At 38.8% G+C, this 17881-nt stretch overlaps 1 protein-coding gene across 4 annotated transcripts in view; it reads left to right on the forward strand.

Moving 5' to 3' along the window:
* Positions 1 to 17881, forward strand: part of CHRDL1 (chordin like 1) — a 123781-nt gene that overhangs the window by 89412 nt on the left and 16488 nt on the right. For all 4 annotated transcript variants that reach the window (XM_032250845.1, XM_032250847.1, XM_032250846.1 and 1 more), the window contains exons 7-8: positions 11081 to 11148; positions 14004 to 14172. In XM_032250845.1, coding sequence (XP_032106736.1) covers positions 11081 to 11148; positions 14004 to 14172 — 237 coding nt within the window. The remainder of the gene's footprint in view (positions 1 to 11080; positions 11149 to 14003; positions 14173 to 17881) is intronic.

Below are 17881 nucleotides of genomic sequence, written 5' to 3' on the forward strand. Positions count from 1 at the left end.
CACGATTTGCTCAACCCAAGCCCATGTATTCAACATATCTCAAATGAGCCCAAGGAGAAAAGGAAGTTGCTTTTTACAACATTGTGATATTTCTGCTAACTCCTTTATGGTAAATGAAACTGGAAACAATTGTTTAAAAGCAGTTTGTCAGTGTTCAAGATAAGTGCCGTTTTACCTAAGAGACTTGATTTCTCTTTCCGAAAGAGCAGCAAAATTGCACCTCAGATGCCATCTCAGCTAGAATCCAGTATCTTCGGGAAAGTGGTGTGTGAGATACTTTATTTCTTTTAAACATCATAAAAATTGACCAAGTTTTTCAAAGTTTTCAAAATCAAAGAAATCTGAAAAAAAATAATAGCAACTCCAAATATAGATTCTCACGAATTAGTCTCAAGCTGTTTTTGTTTTGGCCCACGTTTTCTGCAGAAACACCACCATCTCCTGGTCATGATGATAGGAAGGAAACATTGTTAATGAGAAACACTACTTTAAAAAGTGAAAATGCATCTTGTTTAACTGAAACCTTATGCCTGTTGATTAGCAACTTCCCATATCCCCCTCCAAGATGAACAAGTTCTAGAGATCTGCAGTACAGCATTGTGCATATAGTTAACCATATAGTATTGTACACTTAAGTTTGTTAAGAGGGCAAATCTTTTGTTAAGTGTCCTTACCACAATAAAGTAAAAAATTTTTAAATTAACTCAGTAATTTTTGAGTTTGTATGTTCTAACTTAAAGTTCAAAATACAGTCTGCCCTCTTTTATAATCTATATAATCCACTGATACCACATCCATGGATTCAACCAACTGCGGATAGAAAATAATTTTTTAAGAAACATTAAAATTAACAGCGCAACAATTTAAAAATTACAAATTTTAGAAACCAATATGGTAAAATCACTATTTACATAGCATTGTATTGAGTATTATAAGTAATCTAGAGATTATTTAAGGTATATGGGAGTATGTGTGTAGGTTATATGCAAATACTATGCCATTTTTCATCAGGGACTTGAGCATCCATGGATTTTGGTATCTGTGGGGGGTCCTGGAACCAAATCTCCATGGATGCTGAGGGATGACTGTGTATTGAGATACTCTGATCTTTTCATAGCTATAGAAGAGTCTCACCGTCATTAGTAATATCTTTTCAAAAGTGAATAATTTATGTTCATGCGTATGAAACCTCTTTAGAGATTTGCTATCTTCACCTACCTCTCCTCATCTTCTAAATCCCAACTGGAACCCTTCTTCTTCCATGGAAATGTTTCAGGTTGTTTTTGCTTTCTTTCCATCTGTTGTGCTCAAAATTCATCCCCACGTGCTTGCTGACCGTCTCAGGACCCCGTCCTTCTGAGGTCATCATGTTCCTTCTTGGCATGTTTCCTATGTCCAAAATATTTCTTTTGAATAGAAAGTCATTCAGATAGTAAATGAGACAAAGCTGACTTTCATATTGAGCTTAACAAATAAACAGCAGTGATTCCTGATTGGCCATCTGGGGTTTAAGGACTTTTTTGTGTGTATATGAATCTGTTTCCACAATAAAAATAGGGAATTCCCAGAGCATTTCGGAGCAATTGTTTCTTCATAGGTGGTTAAAGTCACTCTTTCTTCTTCAGCCTTAGTCTTTTCTAACTACTTCAAGGAATTTCACAGCTGCCCAGAAACATTGTTGGATGTGTCTGTTACTCACATTAGAATAGTCTTTATGAGCTTAGACTCCAGCAGTTTAAAGAAATCACTCTGATTTGTTGACTGACACTGCAAACAGAGGTAAAAGATACATGAGAAAGAGGAACAGTGTATACAACTGACTGTTTTCATTTTCAGGTTGACTGGGCAGTCAACATGGGTAGGTCATTGAGTTTCCCTGCTCTGTCTTGCTTTTTATTTTCAGTTCATGGATGTGGTAGCATGGAACTCTACTTCATTTAGGTACTTGGATTTTTTTTTTAAGACAGAGTCTCATTCTGTTGACCAGGCTGGAGTGCAGCGGCATGATCTCGGCTCACTGCAACCTCTGCCTCCTGGATTCAAGTGGTCCTCCCGCCTCAGCCTCCTGAGTAGCTGGGACTACAGGCACTCACCATGCCTGGCTAATTTTTGTATTTTTAGTAGAGATAGGGTTTCCCCATGTTGACTAGGCTGGTCTCGAACCTCTTACCTCAGGTGATCCACCCACCTCGGCTTTTCAAAGTGCTGGGATTACAGGCGTGAGCCACCATGCCTGATGGGGACTTGGATTTTTAATACTTCACTTTATAACTTTATAAATTGCACTCCTACCAATGAAGCAGGTGTCTGTCCTGTCAAGCCTCATTTTTAGCCAAGAGAGAAAAGAGATTTTAATTAAGTTGCAAACTCTCTTTTAAAAAATTGGAAAGCCAGTTTAGAAGGTATGAGCTGAAGGAATCTCTCTAGCCCTGTTTAAAAATATCTCCAGGACCCTGTCTTCCAATGATAGAGAGATGAAATGATTACTTTTCAATGTGCAGGCATACAGTTATCTTTGCTATGCTTTGTTCACTTGTTTTTTTTTTTTTTTTTTTTTTTTGTTTGTTTGTTTGTTTGTTTGTTTGATCCAAACCCTTTTCATTGTTAAATACATAGCACACTTGGGAGTCCCTTAAGCCAGGTTTTTGCCCATGTGTAAGCTACCCTTGAGGAGAAGGAGGAAAAAGAAGTGAAGGGAAAGAATGTGAAAAAAGGGGATTAGGAGTAACAGTTAACATTTAGCCAACACAGTGTGCCAGGCACAATTCTAAGTGCTTTGCATATACTAATTCATTTAATCTTCACAGTTCTATGAGGTAGGCATTATTGTGCCCATTTTAGCAATAAGGAAACTGAGGCACAGAGAGGTTAATTCATTTGCCCAAAGTCACACAGGTGGGAAGGAGCAGAGCCAGGATTTGAATCCAAGCTGTTTTGCTCCAAGCTGTTCTCTTAGCCATTATATTATACTGCCTCTCAACTTGGGGAAGCAAAGTGAGTTAGGTAACTCTTATTTCTGAGGCTACTGGGAGGAACAGACTGTGTGAGGACCATCTTTCCAGGGGTCAGATATCGTAACAATCCAGCAGATGCATTGGGACTGCTCTGAGAAGCAAAGATTATTTCTCACCGTAAACCTGGATCTGTTTAGCCACATTTCCATTGAAAGAGCAGAGTGTGGATGATAGGCACCATCCAGCTCATAGTTTTTTTCCCTCTCTTCTGACTTCTTCCTCACAACACATACATCTCCACAATGCACTTTTTAAAAAATTAAGAATTTCTGATTTTTACAAACAAATGCTTTTGTACTCTCCTTCCAGTTTGGCTTGCTAATGTTGGCAGGAAGTCCCCCCATTGTCTGTATTTTGGTATTTCTCAAGCAGATATTTTGTTAAAAATGCTAAGATCTTATACTGACAGCCCAAACAATGAAGGGCTTCATTTGACAATAAAGTATCTTTTTAATATATTTTATTGTGTTTTAGGTTTGGGGGTACATGTGAAGAACATGCAAGATTGTTGCATAGGTACATACATGGCAATGTGGTTTCCCCCATCACCAAAGTGGTTTTTTTTCTTTTTAAAGAAAATAACTGTCTGATCCTTTTTACAGCTGCATAGTATTCCATGGTGTATACATGCCACATTTTCTTTATCCAGTTTATCATTGGTGGGCATTTGGGTTGGTTCCAAGTCTTTTCTATTATGAACAGTGCTGCAGTAAACATATGTGTGTGTGTGTGTGTCTTTATATAGAATGATTTATAATCCTTTGGGTATATACCCAGTAATGGGATTGCTGGGTCAAATGGTATTTCTGGTTATAGATCCTTGAGGAATTGCCACACTGTCTTCCATAATGATTGAACCAATTTACCCTCCTACCACCAGTATAAAAGCATTCCTTTTTCTCCACATCCTCTCCAGCATCTGTTGTTTCCTGACTTTTTAATGATTCCCATTCTAACTGGTATGAGATGTTATCTCATTGTGGTTTTGATTTGCATTTTTCTAATGACCAGTGATGATGAGCTTTTTTTCATATGTTTGTTGGCCGCATAAATGTCTTCTTTTGAGAAGTATCTGTTCATATCCTTTGCCCACTTTTTGATGTGGTATTTTTTTTCTCGTAAGTTTAAGTTCTTTGTAGATTCTGGATATCAGCCCTTTGTCAGATGGATAGATTGCAAAAATTTTCTCCCATTCTATAAGTTGCCTGTTCACTCTGATGATAGTTTCTTTTGCTGTGCACAAGCTCTTTAGTTTAATTAGATCCCATTTGTCTATTTTTGGCTTTTGTTGCTATTGCTTTCGGTGTTTTAGTCATGAAGTCTTTGCCCATGACTATTTCCTGAATGGTATTGCCTAGGTTTTCTTCTAGGGTTTTATGGTTTTAGGTCTTACATTTAAGTCTTTAGTCCATCTTGAGTTAATTTTTGTAAAAGTTGTAAGGAAGGGGTGCAGTTTCAGTTTTCTGTATATGACTAGCCAATTTACCCAACACCATTTATTAAATAGGGAATCCTTTCCACATTGCTTGTTTTTGTCAGTTTGTCAAAGATCAGATGGTTGTAGATGTGTGGCTTTACTTCTGAGGCCTCTATTCTGTTCCATTGGTCTATATATCTTTTTTGGTACCAGTACCATGCTGTTTTGTTTACTGTAGCCTTGTAGCATAGTTTGAAGTCAAGTAGCATGATGCCTCCAGCTTTGTTCTTTTTGCTTAGGATTGTCTCAGCTATATGGGCTCTTTTTTGTTCCATATGAAATTTAAAGTAGTTTCTAATTCTGTGCTATACATGACTGGTAGATTTCTTGTAGTGGTGTATATCATCATTGGAAGCTCAAATGCCTATCAGTGGAGAATGCTTTTACTAGTTTCCTTTTAAAGCTTCTCTCAAATTTCAGCACCCTTGCTCCCTCCCAGCAAAATTTGTAGAATTAGATATTTGGCAGAGGCTCCCTAAAGTCATCTGTTTCTACTCACTCATTCATTTCCAGCTTTAGCATAGAGCACTGGCATTAAAGTGCTCCCCCATGAAACCCAGCACATGGTAAGGAGAGACTCCACAATGGGTTTATTCCTCCCTGCTCTCTTTCACTTTGCCTTGATTCTGCTGGTTTCAACTTCTCCCTCAGAAAATAGAGATCACTTCCCCTCTCTCAGGGATTTATCTCATGTCTCTGTGCCTTATAATTAGAGTGACTATATAATTTACCCTCTCAACCAAGGCACATTTTGAAAGGAAAAGCTGCAATCTTAATAATTATACCTGCCAGAAAAATAGGCAATAAAACTGGGTTGTCTGAGATAAATCAGTCCTATGACTACCTTATTTATGACGTGTTTTGTGGTTCAAAAGTGGCCACATGCTGGCGTAGTTTTGCTCTCTGAAGCTTATCTTCATGGGTATCTCAGAATCTTATTGTACAATTAATCCTTTTGAGAGGACACGGTTTACTTCCCTGACCTGCTCAAGCCACCGGAGATTAATTGAAGCCGTGGGATTTATAAATAGTCTCAATTTCAGCCTAGCTTTTGGCCATTTTTCAAATACTTGTTCTCCATTTTTCCCACTGTCAGAAAGCCAACCTATTCCAGCTACATAGGGTACCACTCAGAGTATAACTGAGGTTTGAATAAACAATACGTGTGGCTTTTAAGGTTAAATGAATATTGTTTGACATAAAATACACTAGAGTTGTTTTTCATTTTGGTTCAAAAAATTGGTTAAAATTACATCTGTTGCTTCTTGAAATTAACTAGAATCCATCGTATCTCCATTAGAATCAGGTTTTTTTTTCCTTTTACAAAAAGCCTTGGCTGAATAATAGAGCCTCCATCTCACTCAAAATAATTTGCCCAGTGATCAGACAAAAAGAGCAAAGAAAAAGGTTTTTTAGAATATCTGGTACCTACTTTTTTTTCAAGATATAATATCTAAGATTGCAAAAAGACATATCTATTTTCAGCTATCCAAACAGACCGTACCCAGGTCTAGAGAACCTATTAGAGCCATATAAAGGTCAACATCTACAAAGATAATTCCAGTTTAATTATGGGTTAAATAGAGTGACTCAAATGTTAAAACCTTTAGCAGCTGCTTAATAGAACATTAAAGTTTAAAGAATGCAATTTCGATGACTTTGAAAGCTCAGAGGCAACAGAAATGCTAACAGTTCCTAGTATTTACATATTTAATATATATGATTTATAGTGTATATGGTATATATTATATATAAATATAGTGTGTATACATATATGTGCGTATTTATATACAGGCTAAATATCTCTTTTCAAAAATGCTTGGGACTGGAAGTATTTCAGATATCAGATGTTTTTGGATTTTGGAACATTTGTGTTGTCCTTACGAGTTGAGCATCTCAAATCCAAAATCCAAAAATGCTCCAATGAGAGTTTTCTTTGAGTACTGTCAGCATTCAAAAAATTTCAGAGCATTTTAGAATAGGGATACTAAACCTGTAAAAGATATATATATATGTTCCATTAGTTTTTAATGAGATGAAATTGTTGAAATTTAGGTATGCATTCCTGTCTGCAGATGCTCATCAAATACACATCATGACACACTCATCTGACTTGTGTTACAGGGTGTTAGTATGCTGCTCCTATGCCTGATACTGACTTACGTCCTTGATTTGCCATCTTACCTCTGTAACCTTTGTAACAGGTGCTATGTCCTTCTATAAATCTTTGAGATTCTGACTGGAGTATAAGTATGTAAAGATACTCTTTAATTAAAAGTCTTTTTAAAAAAACTCTAGGGTATAAATTCAATAAACTGAACTTCTCAGAAGGCCAGCTAAGTAAACATTTCATGTCAATACCAATCATTAAATCTACATTTTAAAAGGATATTTGATGAAGAGAGCTAGTCCACCATTTTTCTTTTGCAACTTTTTTTCTCCCTTTTGGCTACTTAAATTCGGCTTGAAACCACATTGTATAGCTTTTACATTTTGTTTTACCATTTGCTTGTAAATCTTTACTGCTTTCTATTCTTCTCTCTAGTCCCGTGTTTTATTTGGCTCAGACTCACTACTGCCCACTAAAACAAAGGGGACAAGTAAATCTAAGTTTATCCCTGCTCATTCACTGTCTCCAGCTCTCTAGATTTGCAACCCAAGGTTTGTCAGATACTGACTTCCCCTTTGCCTGCCTTCCCCATCATCAAATCTTCCTTCAGGTTCTTATCAATTTATTTTTATCTATAGGAGTCTTATTCAATCCTTCTTGTGTATTACTGCACAGATGCTCATGGCCTGTTACACATTACTATAGCAGCTTCTTGTATGGCCTCACAGATTCGAATTACTCCCCAACTAGTCTACACTCCATTGCCAGAATGGGCTTCCACAAATATTATTTTTGCCATAGGAACCCCTGCAAAAAATTGGCAACAGAATCAAATGTGAATTCTTCAGCCTTTTTAAAAATTGTATATTTTTTGATTTTTTACTGTTTACTTTTAAAAATTTTCTTTATTTTCTTAAAATTTTGTGGCTGCATAATAGGCATATATATTGTTGGGGTACACAATATATTTTGATACAGGCATGCAATGTGAAATAAATACATCATGGAGAATAGAGTCTCCATCCCCGCAAGCATTTATCTTTTGAGTTACAATCCAATTACACTGTTTAAGTTATTTTAAAATGTACAAGTAACTTATTATTGACTATAGTCACCCTATTGTGCTATCAAATAGTGAGTCCATGAAGCAATTTGCTACCCCTATTTACCTCAACAACCACTCCACTCTCATCCTCCTTCCCTCCCTCCTTTGGGCTTCCTCTCCTCCCTTTCTCTCTACATGTTTAATTACCAGTGTAATTTCTCTTGTTACATATCTGAAGTTTCTACTCAAGCCACACCTTGCTTGCTGTCTCCAGTATGTGACTTGCTGTTTACAAAGCTCTGGTACTTTGCTAATGTCATTCCCTTTGGTTGAGGCACTCTGTGCCCATATCACTGTCTGTTTATGCTGTGCAGCATCTACTTCTAAAAATGTAACTTAATAATTCTTTTAGGAAGCTTTTTATGATTATATCTGACTGCTCACTCCTCCCATTCAATGTCTCCTAAGCATGTTCATTTCATTTGTATTTAGTTTGTTGCTTTGTGTGTGTGTTTAGGCTGCTGTTTCCTGTATTGATTTCCCATCACCTCCAGCCTCCGTGTAAACATCCTGAGGGCAAAGGCCCAGCCTGATTGCCTCCTCCTTATGCTGTAGTATCAGGCTCTTCACCCAAGAAGTGTTCAATGATCTTAACTGACTCTTGGGCATAATTTCTAGTTATAGACATAGTTTAAATCATCTTTACTTTTACAGTGGTCAGTCAGGGTTTCCACAGAGGTCTGCTTGCATTCTACCATCTTTACTCAGACATGGAATAAAACAGGCAGAGAATAGCATATATATACTATTGGCCAACCACTTAATTCTGTAGTTTTTACTGCAGTTCAGTTCAATACATATATTGAGCACCTGACGTGTACCCAGCAATATGCTAAGTGCTGCAGCCTGGTTATTCACAAACTCCTGCATGCATCAGAATCCTCTGGAGGGCTTATCAAAACCCAGGCTCACCAGCCCCCACCCTGAGTTTCTGACTTAGTAGGTACAGGTTGGGATCTGAAATTTTGCATTTCTAACAAGTTCCTAGGTGATGCTGATATTGCTGGTCCCAGAAGCACATTTTGAGAAGCAGTGGTCTAGGAGATACAGAGGTGTTCTAAGACATAGTCTCTTCTTCCAAGAAATTTACAGACTTTCTAGGGAGACAAGGGAGGCCCAGAAAACATTTAACGGTAATAAATATTCTACAGTGTTTTATTATTGATTCAACAAATAATGAATAAGAACTATGTGCCCAGCATTGCTGTAGATGCTAGAGTTACATCAGTAAACACAATAGACAAAATTCCCTGCTATCATGGGGGGATTCTCATAGGGGAAAGCAGACAATAAACAAAATAAATAAAATATATGAAATATAAGATAGTTAAGTGCTAAGGAGAAAAAGCAAAGAACAGGTATAAATATCAGTTAGGGGTTGAAATTTTAGATAGGGTGGTCAGAGAAGGCCTCCCAATTCCATCATTTGACAAGTATTTATTGAGTGACTACTATGTATCAGGCACTGTTATAGATGATGGTGCTATAGTAACACAGGTCATGAACCCTTTTCTTATGGAATGGATGTGCCTATTTGGGAGTCAGGAAACCTGGGATTTTGGTGTTCATTCTCACAAAGTCTTTATTAGACTGTGAATGGCTACATCCCCTCTCAGCCATGGTTTCTCCATCCATTAAATGGAGCAGTTGGAAAAAAGTTATGCTTGAAGTCTTCCATACTTCTAAAACGTCAGGATGCTAAGTCCTTTAGGCAATCAGAAATATGTAAGAGTGTTTGAAGAAGACTTTGTAGAGGATAGAAAACCTAAATGGTTTTATAGGGGAGCTATGGAGCATGGGAGATGGAAGGTAATTTCAGAAGAAGAATAACATGAGATAAAGCATGGAAGCAAGAATGGGAGTCGCGTAGTGAAGAGCAAAGGGATCAAAGGATTCCCACTGTAGAGTAGCCAAGATCGTTGGGTAGGAGGTAGGTGTTCAATAAAGATGAGCTGGGGGTGATTGTAGAGACTCTTGGTTGGGAACCCATTGAGGGTTTTGATCAGGGAATGACACAATTATACAATCAAAGTGGTGTTTTACTGTTTTACAAAAATTAACCTAGCAACTAGTTAAATCTTCAAAATTCATTGTTTTTTTATCAGATATTTGAATTATGAAGATTTAAAGCCATACTTTGTTATAGGTCACTGCCTGATTCTAATATTGCTATCAAACTAATTTTTAGGTCATTTCCAATCCCTAAAAGCCTATGATACTATGTAATTTTCCCTAACACTACTACCACATGCTTGAAACTGTAACGTGTTACTTTTTTTGTGTGTGTGACAGGGTCTGGCTCTGTTGCCCAGGCTGGAGTGCAGTAGTGTCATCTTGGCTCACTGCAGCCTCCACCTGCCAAGCTCAAGCAGTCCTTCCACCTCAGCCTCCCAAGTAGCTGGGACTACAGGTGCATGCCACCATGCCTGGCTAATTTTTGTATTTTTTTGTAAAGACAGGGTCTCCCTGTGTTGCCCAGGCTGGTATCAAACTCCTGAGCTCAAGTGATCTGCCTGCTTCAGCCTCCCAAAGTGCTGCGATTAAAGGCATGAGCCACTGTACATGGCCTGTTACTCTTATGAAGGCTTGAGAAAGTAATCAGAATAGAAAATTCTTCATACTTTTATGTGTTCCTGATTATCTTATAAATATATATATATTGAATATTAGGTTTATTTTCAGCCATATACATAATTTAAGTACTCATTTCGAGTGATGCAAACATCTCTAAGACAAGGCGTTTCCCATTCGCTTGCTTTGTCATAGGTAACACAAGAGCAATATCCTTAGAAGTTATCCTCTTGTTTTTTAATCAGCTAAGGTTTATCCACATCTCTTGTGTGTTTGTTGCTATAGAGGCTGAAAGTAGAATATTCTTATTATAAGCAGTTACTTTGGAAGATAATGACAAGGAGTTCTCTGTCCAAAGAGTGGGTCATGTAGACCTAGAGAAAAGTACATCATAAGAAATTATGACAGATCAAATCCTCAAAACTCATTGTTTAATAGTAACTTAAACAGAAGTTGAATATGACCTGCAAAATACTTAACTGTCATGAAATAAAATGAACAAAAGGGACAATGGTAGCTAAATTAGGTAGAAAGTGATTCTTTTCCATTTTATTTTCCAAATTCTGCATAATGTTGCTAGGTCATCTATTTAGAAAGTAGCAACTTTCTTCAGAGTTGTTTTGAAAAATGAGGCACACCCAGAGAAATTCTTCACAGCCGTTTTTTTTGAAGGACAGCCACAAAAGCAAAAACACTTCGAAAACTTTGGGATCATAGTACCAAAAATGTTGCTGGGTCACAAGAGTGATAGCTTTCTCTTCTATAAATGTATGATTTTCTCTTTATTTCTTTTTAATAAACAGGGGATGGAGAACTGTCATGGGAACATTCTGATGCTGATATCTTCCGGCAGCCTGCCAACAGAGAAGCAGTAAGTGTGAATCGCTCAAATAATTCAACACTCCACAGCATCAGGCCAAGCTTTTCTCTTCCAGTGGCTACTCTTCTAGCAAATCCAAAAAAGGCCCGATTTCTTACACCATTTTTCTTCCCTTTTCTCAGAGTTTTGAATATCATCAACAATTGGAAACCATTTAAGTAAACTGTAAGATTGGTAACTGGAGGCAGGAAAGTGCACAAAGAAACCATAGCCCCAACCCTTTGTCGAGGTCAGAAGTTGGTACTCTTTCAGGATGACTTGCCAAGTCTTTATGTGTTCTCTAAGGCAAGCAGATCACACCTCCTATCCTTCTGTGAAGTGAAGACCTTCTGTGGGGTTGTAAGACACAACCATCTTTTTGGTGGGATTTGGTAGACACTTTAGACATGTCCACATAAACTCTCTCCCAAGCCTTAGGTGCTCAGTCATACGGTTGGAAGAGAGGAAAGATAGCAGTCTGGATTCTCCTCCCTTTACCCTGGTAATGTCTTACTTCTGTTCTCTGCACTAATCTCAGAATAAGCCTCACAAGTAGGCATCTGTCTATGTAGGTTACGCATCTTTTGTTCTTTTGTACTTTGAAGTAATTTATGAAAAAGAATTTCTCTCTAAAAAATATATGTCTAAGAAGACTTACACTTCAAATTTCTTAAAATCTGAAAAGGAGATGTTCTAATTCAAAGAATCTATCACATCAAAAGACTTAGAAAAGTGTACAAAATGTACATAAATAGGTGTTCATCATATCCTTGTACAAAGAAAGTATGCAGGGACAGTCATTGCATTGTTTATTTCATAAAAGCAAAACAAATGGAGACAACCTAAATGTTTACCGGGGACTTGGTGTATACATCCAATTAATGTGACACTATGAAGTTATTAAAAAGAATACAGTACATCTAAATGTAGTAAAGTGAATCAAGCTCCAAGATGTGTTAAGTAACAAAACAAGGTGCAAAATGAAATTTTACACTATCACTTCTATATGTAAAAATTGTATGTACATGTATATAAATGCCTATGAAACAATCTGGAAGGTCACATACCAACATGTTAGGAGTGCTAATCTTAAAGGAGTAGAAGTGGGCAGGAGGAAAGGTAGACTTTGACTTTTTACTTTCTATTTTCTGTGTTATTTGATGTTTTCCCATAAGCATCAATTAGTACTGTAATAAAATATAAATGATTTTCTAAAACCTTAGAAAATCTCAGCAAGGATTGGATATAAGGCAGGAATCCAAGGAATTACAGGGTAAGCCTGAGGATATTGAGCATGTGAGGAAGGTGTTGATAGGGGATGGGATAGAATGATTGATACAAACATCACAGTGCTGCTGAGGCTGGGCTTCCCAGTCATCACATGGGCCACTTCTGACTTGCATGCCCCCAGCTTGTCAGCACCCAACCCAAAGCCTCAGCAGTTAGATGAAACCATTTCTATTTGCCTTACTCGATATCAGTATTATTTTCTGGACCCTGCTGTTTTGGAAAGGATGCAGAAGAATTGGGGGACAGAGGTTGGAGAACAGTACTCTGGATATATCAAAAAATCAGCAGCTTGCAAGAGAGGGTGGGTTTCCCTGTTTGCTGGTTAATACAAACACTGAGGAAAGATTTTCTCCATCCAACTCTACCTGCTTTATAATAAGTGAGATTCCTTCCAGTTCCTAACAGGAGATGATATCAGTATCAGTTTTCTGTGTTGTGTGTTCCTCTTTTTCTCAGCCCCAATTTTTCATTGTAGGAAGTTGAGAGTGGCTGAATTAGTGGCTCTCAACCAGATGTCATTCTAAACCAAATTTAGGGTTCGGTCACCTTAAGCTATGTGGCTTATTCCCTGAGAGGCCCCACACTAAGCACTGTGGCCACCTCAGTCATCTTGCTGGTAATGCCATGAATTAGCCTTTCTTCTTCACTTTGTTTTACATTTCCCTCAACTCCAACCGTTATCTTTCAGCTTCATTGTGTTTCCTAAGCTGCTAGTGATAGGACTGGACTTAATCCAGTACTTCCTGTAGCAAAAAAGGTCAGGTAGAGAATGTGGGGCCTTGAAATAGTTATTGATTTTCAAAGGAGTTCAAGACCTATCTTTAGGTAGCCCTAACACCACAATTCCCTACATATGATCAGGATTCAATGCTTTGAAACAGTTCCGATTACATTATTTCTCTAACTTTAAAAAAATCCCTATTCTATGCCCTCACCTCTATTGCTTACCAAATAAAGTCTTCACCCCTTAGCCTGTCATTTAAAGTCCTCCATGATCTGGCTTCAACCCACTTTGGAATGTTATTCTGCAACTGTTCCCTTTTATGGACTCAATGTTCCCTGCTTCACCTTCTCAACTTGGAAACCTCTGCCTGGATTATTCCCCTTACAAAACTCTGCCTGTAAAAAAAGTCTACCCATTCTTTATGGCCCAGGTCACAAACTCTCCCCAACTAGAAGTTCTCTGTTTCTCCTCCTGATTTATGCAGGACTTCTTGCTTCTTTAGCAGCCTCTGTTCACATTCTGCCTTCTGTGCCGACTACTGTCTTACCTCTTAAAATCGAATGTGAGAGTCTTGGCAGCAGCAGGACACTTTAGCCTTGTTGGCTCTTTTCTCCCTGAGAAGTTTGTCTGTGAATCTAGTCCTATATTTTAAAAGAGAGAAAAATCTCAGCATGTTGCCAACACTGCTTTTATATTACCACACCCTATTTCTATTGGTGTAGGTGAGCATGCAGCTGAAATCAGAGCTCACCACTGTAAATCAAAATCATTGAATGACTTCTAATGTATATAACTTAATCTCTATGATCTCATTGGTGGCTTTTGGACTAAATTTGTTCTTGTCGTTTTACAGAGACATTCTTACCACCACTCTCACTATGATCCTCCACCAAGTCGACAGGCTGGAGGTCTGCCTCGCTTTCCTGGGGCCAGAAGTCACCGGGGAGCTCTTATGGATTCTCAGCAAGCATCAGGGACCATTGTGCAAATTGTCATCAATAACAAACATAAGCATGGACAAGGTAAGGGGCATTCTTCTCTTGTATACTTCCACAACAGGGCTTCAGCAGCCCTAGTCTTTGCAGGGCTGGAGCTGGGAAAGGACCCTTTCTCCCAGGAATAGCCCATATTGACATGTGACTCGCTTAGCATCAAGTCTATAAAGTCGGTATGGTCAGGTGACTCCAGGAGACTCTTTAGACTTCCTTAAATGCAGCCAAAAGAACATAGTTCAGTCCCTTTTGTGCCTGTGAAACAGACTCCCATATTTTCTCAATTGTCCCTGGGGATTGTAGGTCATTTCGGAAAATTCCTTGGGTCTTTAACCAAATGAGTGATTGTTCCTGTTTTAGTATAGGACTCCACATTCAAAGGTACTCAGTGCCAAACATCACTGAAGCTGTTACCCATATCTTAGAAATAGCAATTGTCATACCTCAATGTACCCCAGATTCTCCTGGGGCTCTCATTAAAGATGCATATTGCTGCCCCCACACTCAGATTCTGGTTCAATGTGTAGCATATGAGACTGCCATTAAAAATGAGTAATCCAGGTGCAGTGGCTTATGCCTCCCAGCATTTTGGGAGGTCGAGGTAGGAGGATTACTTGAGGCCAGGGGTTCAAGACCAGCCTGGGCAACATAACAAGACTACAAAAAAATTAATTTAAAAAAAAATTAGCCAAGTATGGTAGTGTGTGCCTGTAGTTCTAGCTACTCGGGAGGCTAAGACAGGAGGATCACTTGAGCCCAGGAGTTCAAGGTTACAGTGAGCTATGATTGTGCCACTACACTCCATCCTGGGTGACAAAGTGAGACCCTCTCTCTAAATTAAAAATTAAAGGAAAGAGAGTAACCCAGTGAGAAATCCCAAAACCACCTGGCTGAGCACCAGGAAGACTGATCAGGTTAAGGCTGACATGCAGTCCACTTAGTCGATCAACTGGCTACAGCAGGCACCCACAGACTTCCATAGCTTCCAGTTTCTTCTTGCACAGGAGTTTCTGGCCTCCATCTTCCCCCCAACCTAGCAGTAGCACGAGTCAGGGGAGGAGAAACTCAATGAAACAATTAACTGCTTCTTATTTTTTTAGGCATCCTGTCAACCAGCTTGTTGGAGCAAGGGTTCAGCTGGTTCCTTTTTATGAAACCACAAACATGTTTTGTTTCCTTTAAAGAAAAAACAAATCAAAAACAGTTCTCTGAATGGGTTAAAATTAATAAATTATTAAACCAATGATAGAATAACACGGCTAAAAAACTGTTACAAGTAACTCCTACCATAAATTTCAACAAAGCTACTCAAGCCATAGCTAGTTGATCACATCTGTTACTAGTTAGATGTAAATTTCCGATTACAGATAAAAAATTGAATTGCTTTTGAAATTTGCAGTCTTGAAAGAACATTCAAATAAAACTGTTAATGGAAAATGGTGATGTATTAGAAGAATTTGAAATACTTACTATCGATCTGTGTTTGATTTGAAATTTATTATTTTTAAGTTCCAAGGATTTCTGATAAAAGTGTATGAAATAAGGAGGAAGAGTTAGGTTAAGATTGTTTGATTTTTCAATTCTAAATTTCCTCCAGTAGATTCCATTTGCTCTGAAAGTATTTCAAAGCCTTTTAAAAGTGTACAGAAATGGATTTTGAAAATCCTAAATCCCATTATTTCCACAAGGTCCCTTTAATTTCAGGGCAGAGAGGCTCATCGCTTGATTTTCTACATGTCCTACAAAAACCCTAGCTGGTTTACATTTATTCATTTGTCCCCACTGATTTGGATGCAACAGTTCTACTCTGACTTTTCTAATATAGTTTACCAAGGAATCACTTGTCACCACTGCCAACTCCCAAGCTGGATGATTCCAAACCATCTCAAGAATTTTTTGGGTAAGGAGAGGGCTATGCTTCCCTGTCGAGAATTAACCTCACCCTATTCCATTGCAGAGTTTAGGCTCTCATCCAGTCTAGACTATTCCCTTAGTCCAAATGTTCAGGGGAGAGGAAACCTGGCTATATAACACTGGGAGTCCTGCCTCCTCTGCAGTGGATAATGTATCCACTTGATCACATTATCTAGAAGGGAACATCACTGTTTGGGGAGAAAAAAAAAAAAAAGAAGTAAGGGCAGGAGAGAGAACAGCACATCTGGCCTGTCTTGTGTGATCCTGTCCACAAGTGCTGAGCCTCACAGTCGAGGTGTCAGTTCTCCAATCTGTCTCATTGTAAGATTGCAAGCCACTCCAGTTTAGGTTCTTGGAAATCTTTACATGGGTTGACGGACTAGAGTGGCTTCTATTCTAGCAGCACTTGCAAAGAACAGGAAAAGGCAGCCAGCATCATCCTTACTTCCTAATGCGACCCAGTGGACCTGATGAGAAAGAAATAGCCCAGTGATTCATCCTTCTGAGGCCATTGTCTTGCAGCCAAATCAGCCAATTCCTAGAAATGCCTCAAGTGGGACTATTTCTGCCCCACAGCCCAGCCTGAAGTGATAAAACCCACCCTAGACATGTTGATTGGGATGCCAACAAGTCTTCTGGGTATGATGAGGTGATGGGAATAACAATAAACACACCCAGTCCTATCATGACTTGAAATCTCCACAATGTCTCAGCACTCTGAAAAAGGGAGATAACTCATCCTCAGACTTCCCCATTTTGCAGCCCTGTGCAGTTCTTATCTTGGAGCCTAGCTCCATGCCTTATAGTCGGAGCCAGATATATTTGGGGCTGATTTGCATAGAAAGATGCTCCTGTGGCCCCTTTCTTTCATAGGACCCTCAGCCTGCATCCCAGATACTTGCTCCTTTTTTGGGGGCCTGGGGGAAGAGTACAGGGCCTTGCTCTGTCACCGAGGCTGGAGTGCAATGGTGCCATCACGGCTCACTGCAGCCTCGATTTCCTGGTCCCAAGTAATCCTCCCACCTCAGCCTCCCAAGTAGCTGGAACTACAGGTGTGCACTACCACACCTGGCTACTATTTTATTATTATTTTTGTAGAGACTGGGGTCTCCCTTTCTTTGCCAGGCTGGTCTTGAACTCTGGGGCTCAAGGGATCCTCCTGCATCGGCCTCCCAATGTGTTGGGATTACAGGCATGAGCCACTACACTCAGCCAGATGCTTGCTCTTTTAAGGCTCCTCAGAAGACATGGGACCAATGACTTAGCTTCCCACTTAACAAATGTCAAACTGCCAAAGGATATCTGTGAAGCAAGCAGTGATCAGCTGTAGCCAAATCTCTATAGCCACTATGAGGTGGGAGACTGAGGAAATCGCCAAAAGATTAGAGGCATAAAAGGCTATTCCTTCACAAGTTACCCAGGAGGCCTTGGTCTTTTGTCTCTTAGTCTTGACTATTACCTTCTTTCCCACACCAAAGAGTGCCCAGCATCATTAAGTTCCATACCTATACATGTTGGCAGATCAGACAGACTCATAGTATTTGACATTCTGAATGGATTTTCTTCAGGGTCTGGAAGAAACTGTCCCTTTGAGAAGAGCAGTAATTTTTGCATCTAGCCTCCATGGAAAGCAAGTCTCCCAGGGAAATTTTCATGCCTGGAAGTACATCCACTTGGGCCATACAAATTTCGACAGAACTGAAAATATTAACATTCCATTCTTCTAGAGATAGAACTCTGCTTTCATGCATTCATTTATTCTCACACTTAAAAAAAATATATATATATATATGCATTCATTTATTCTCTCACTTAAAATATATAT

This window comes from Sapajus apella, unplaced genomic scaffold (genome assembly GCF_009761245.1).
Source record: "Sapajus apella isolate SASKATOON/1434 unplaced genomic scaffold, GSC_monkey_1.0 scaffold73, whole genome shotgun sequence".
Classification (NCBI taxonomy): Eukaryota; Metazoa; Chordata; class Mammalia; order Primates; family Cebidae; genus Sapajus; species Sapajus apella.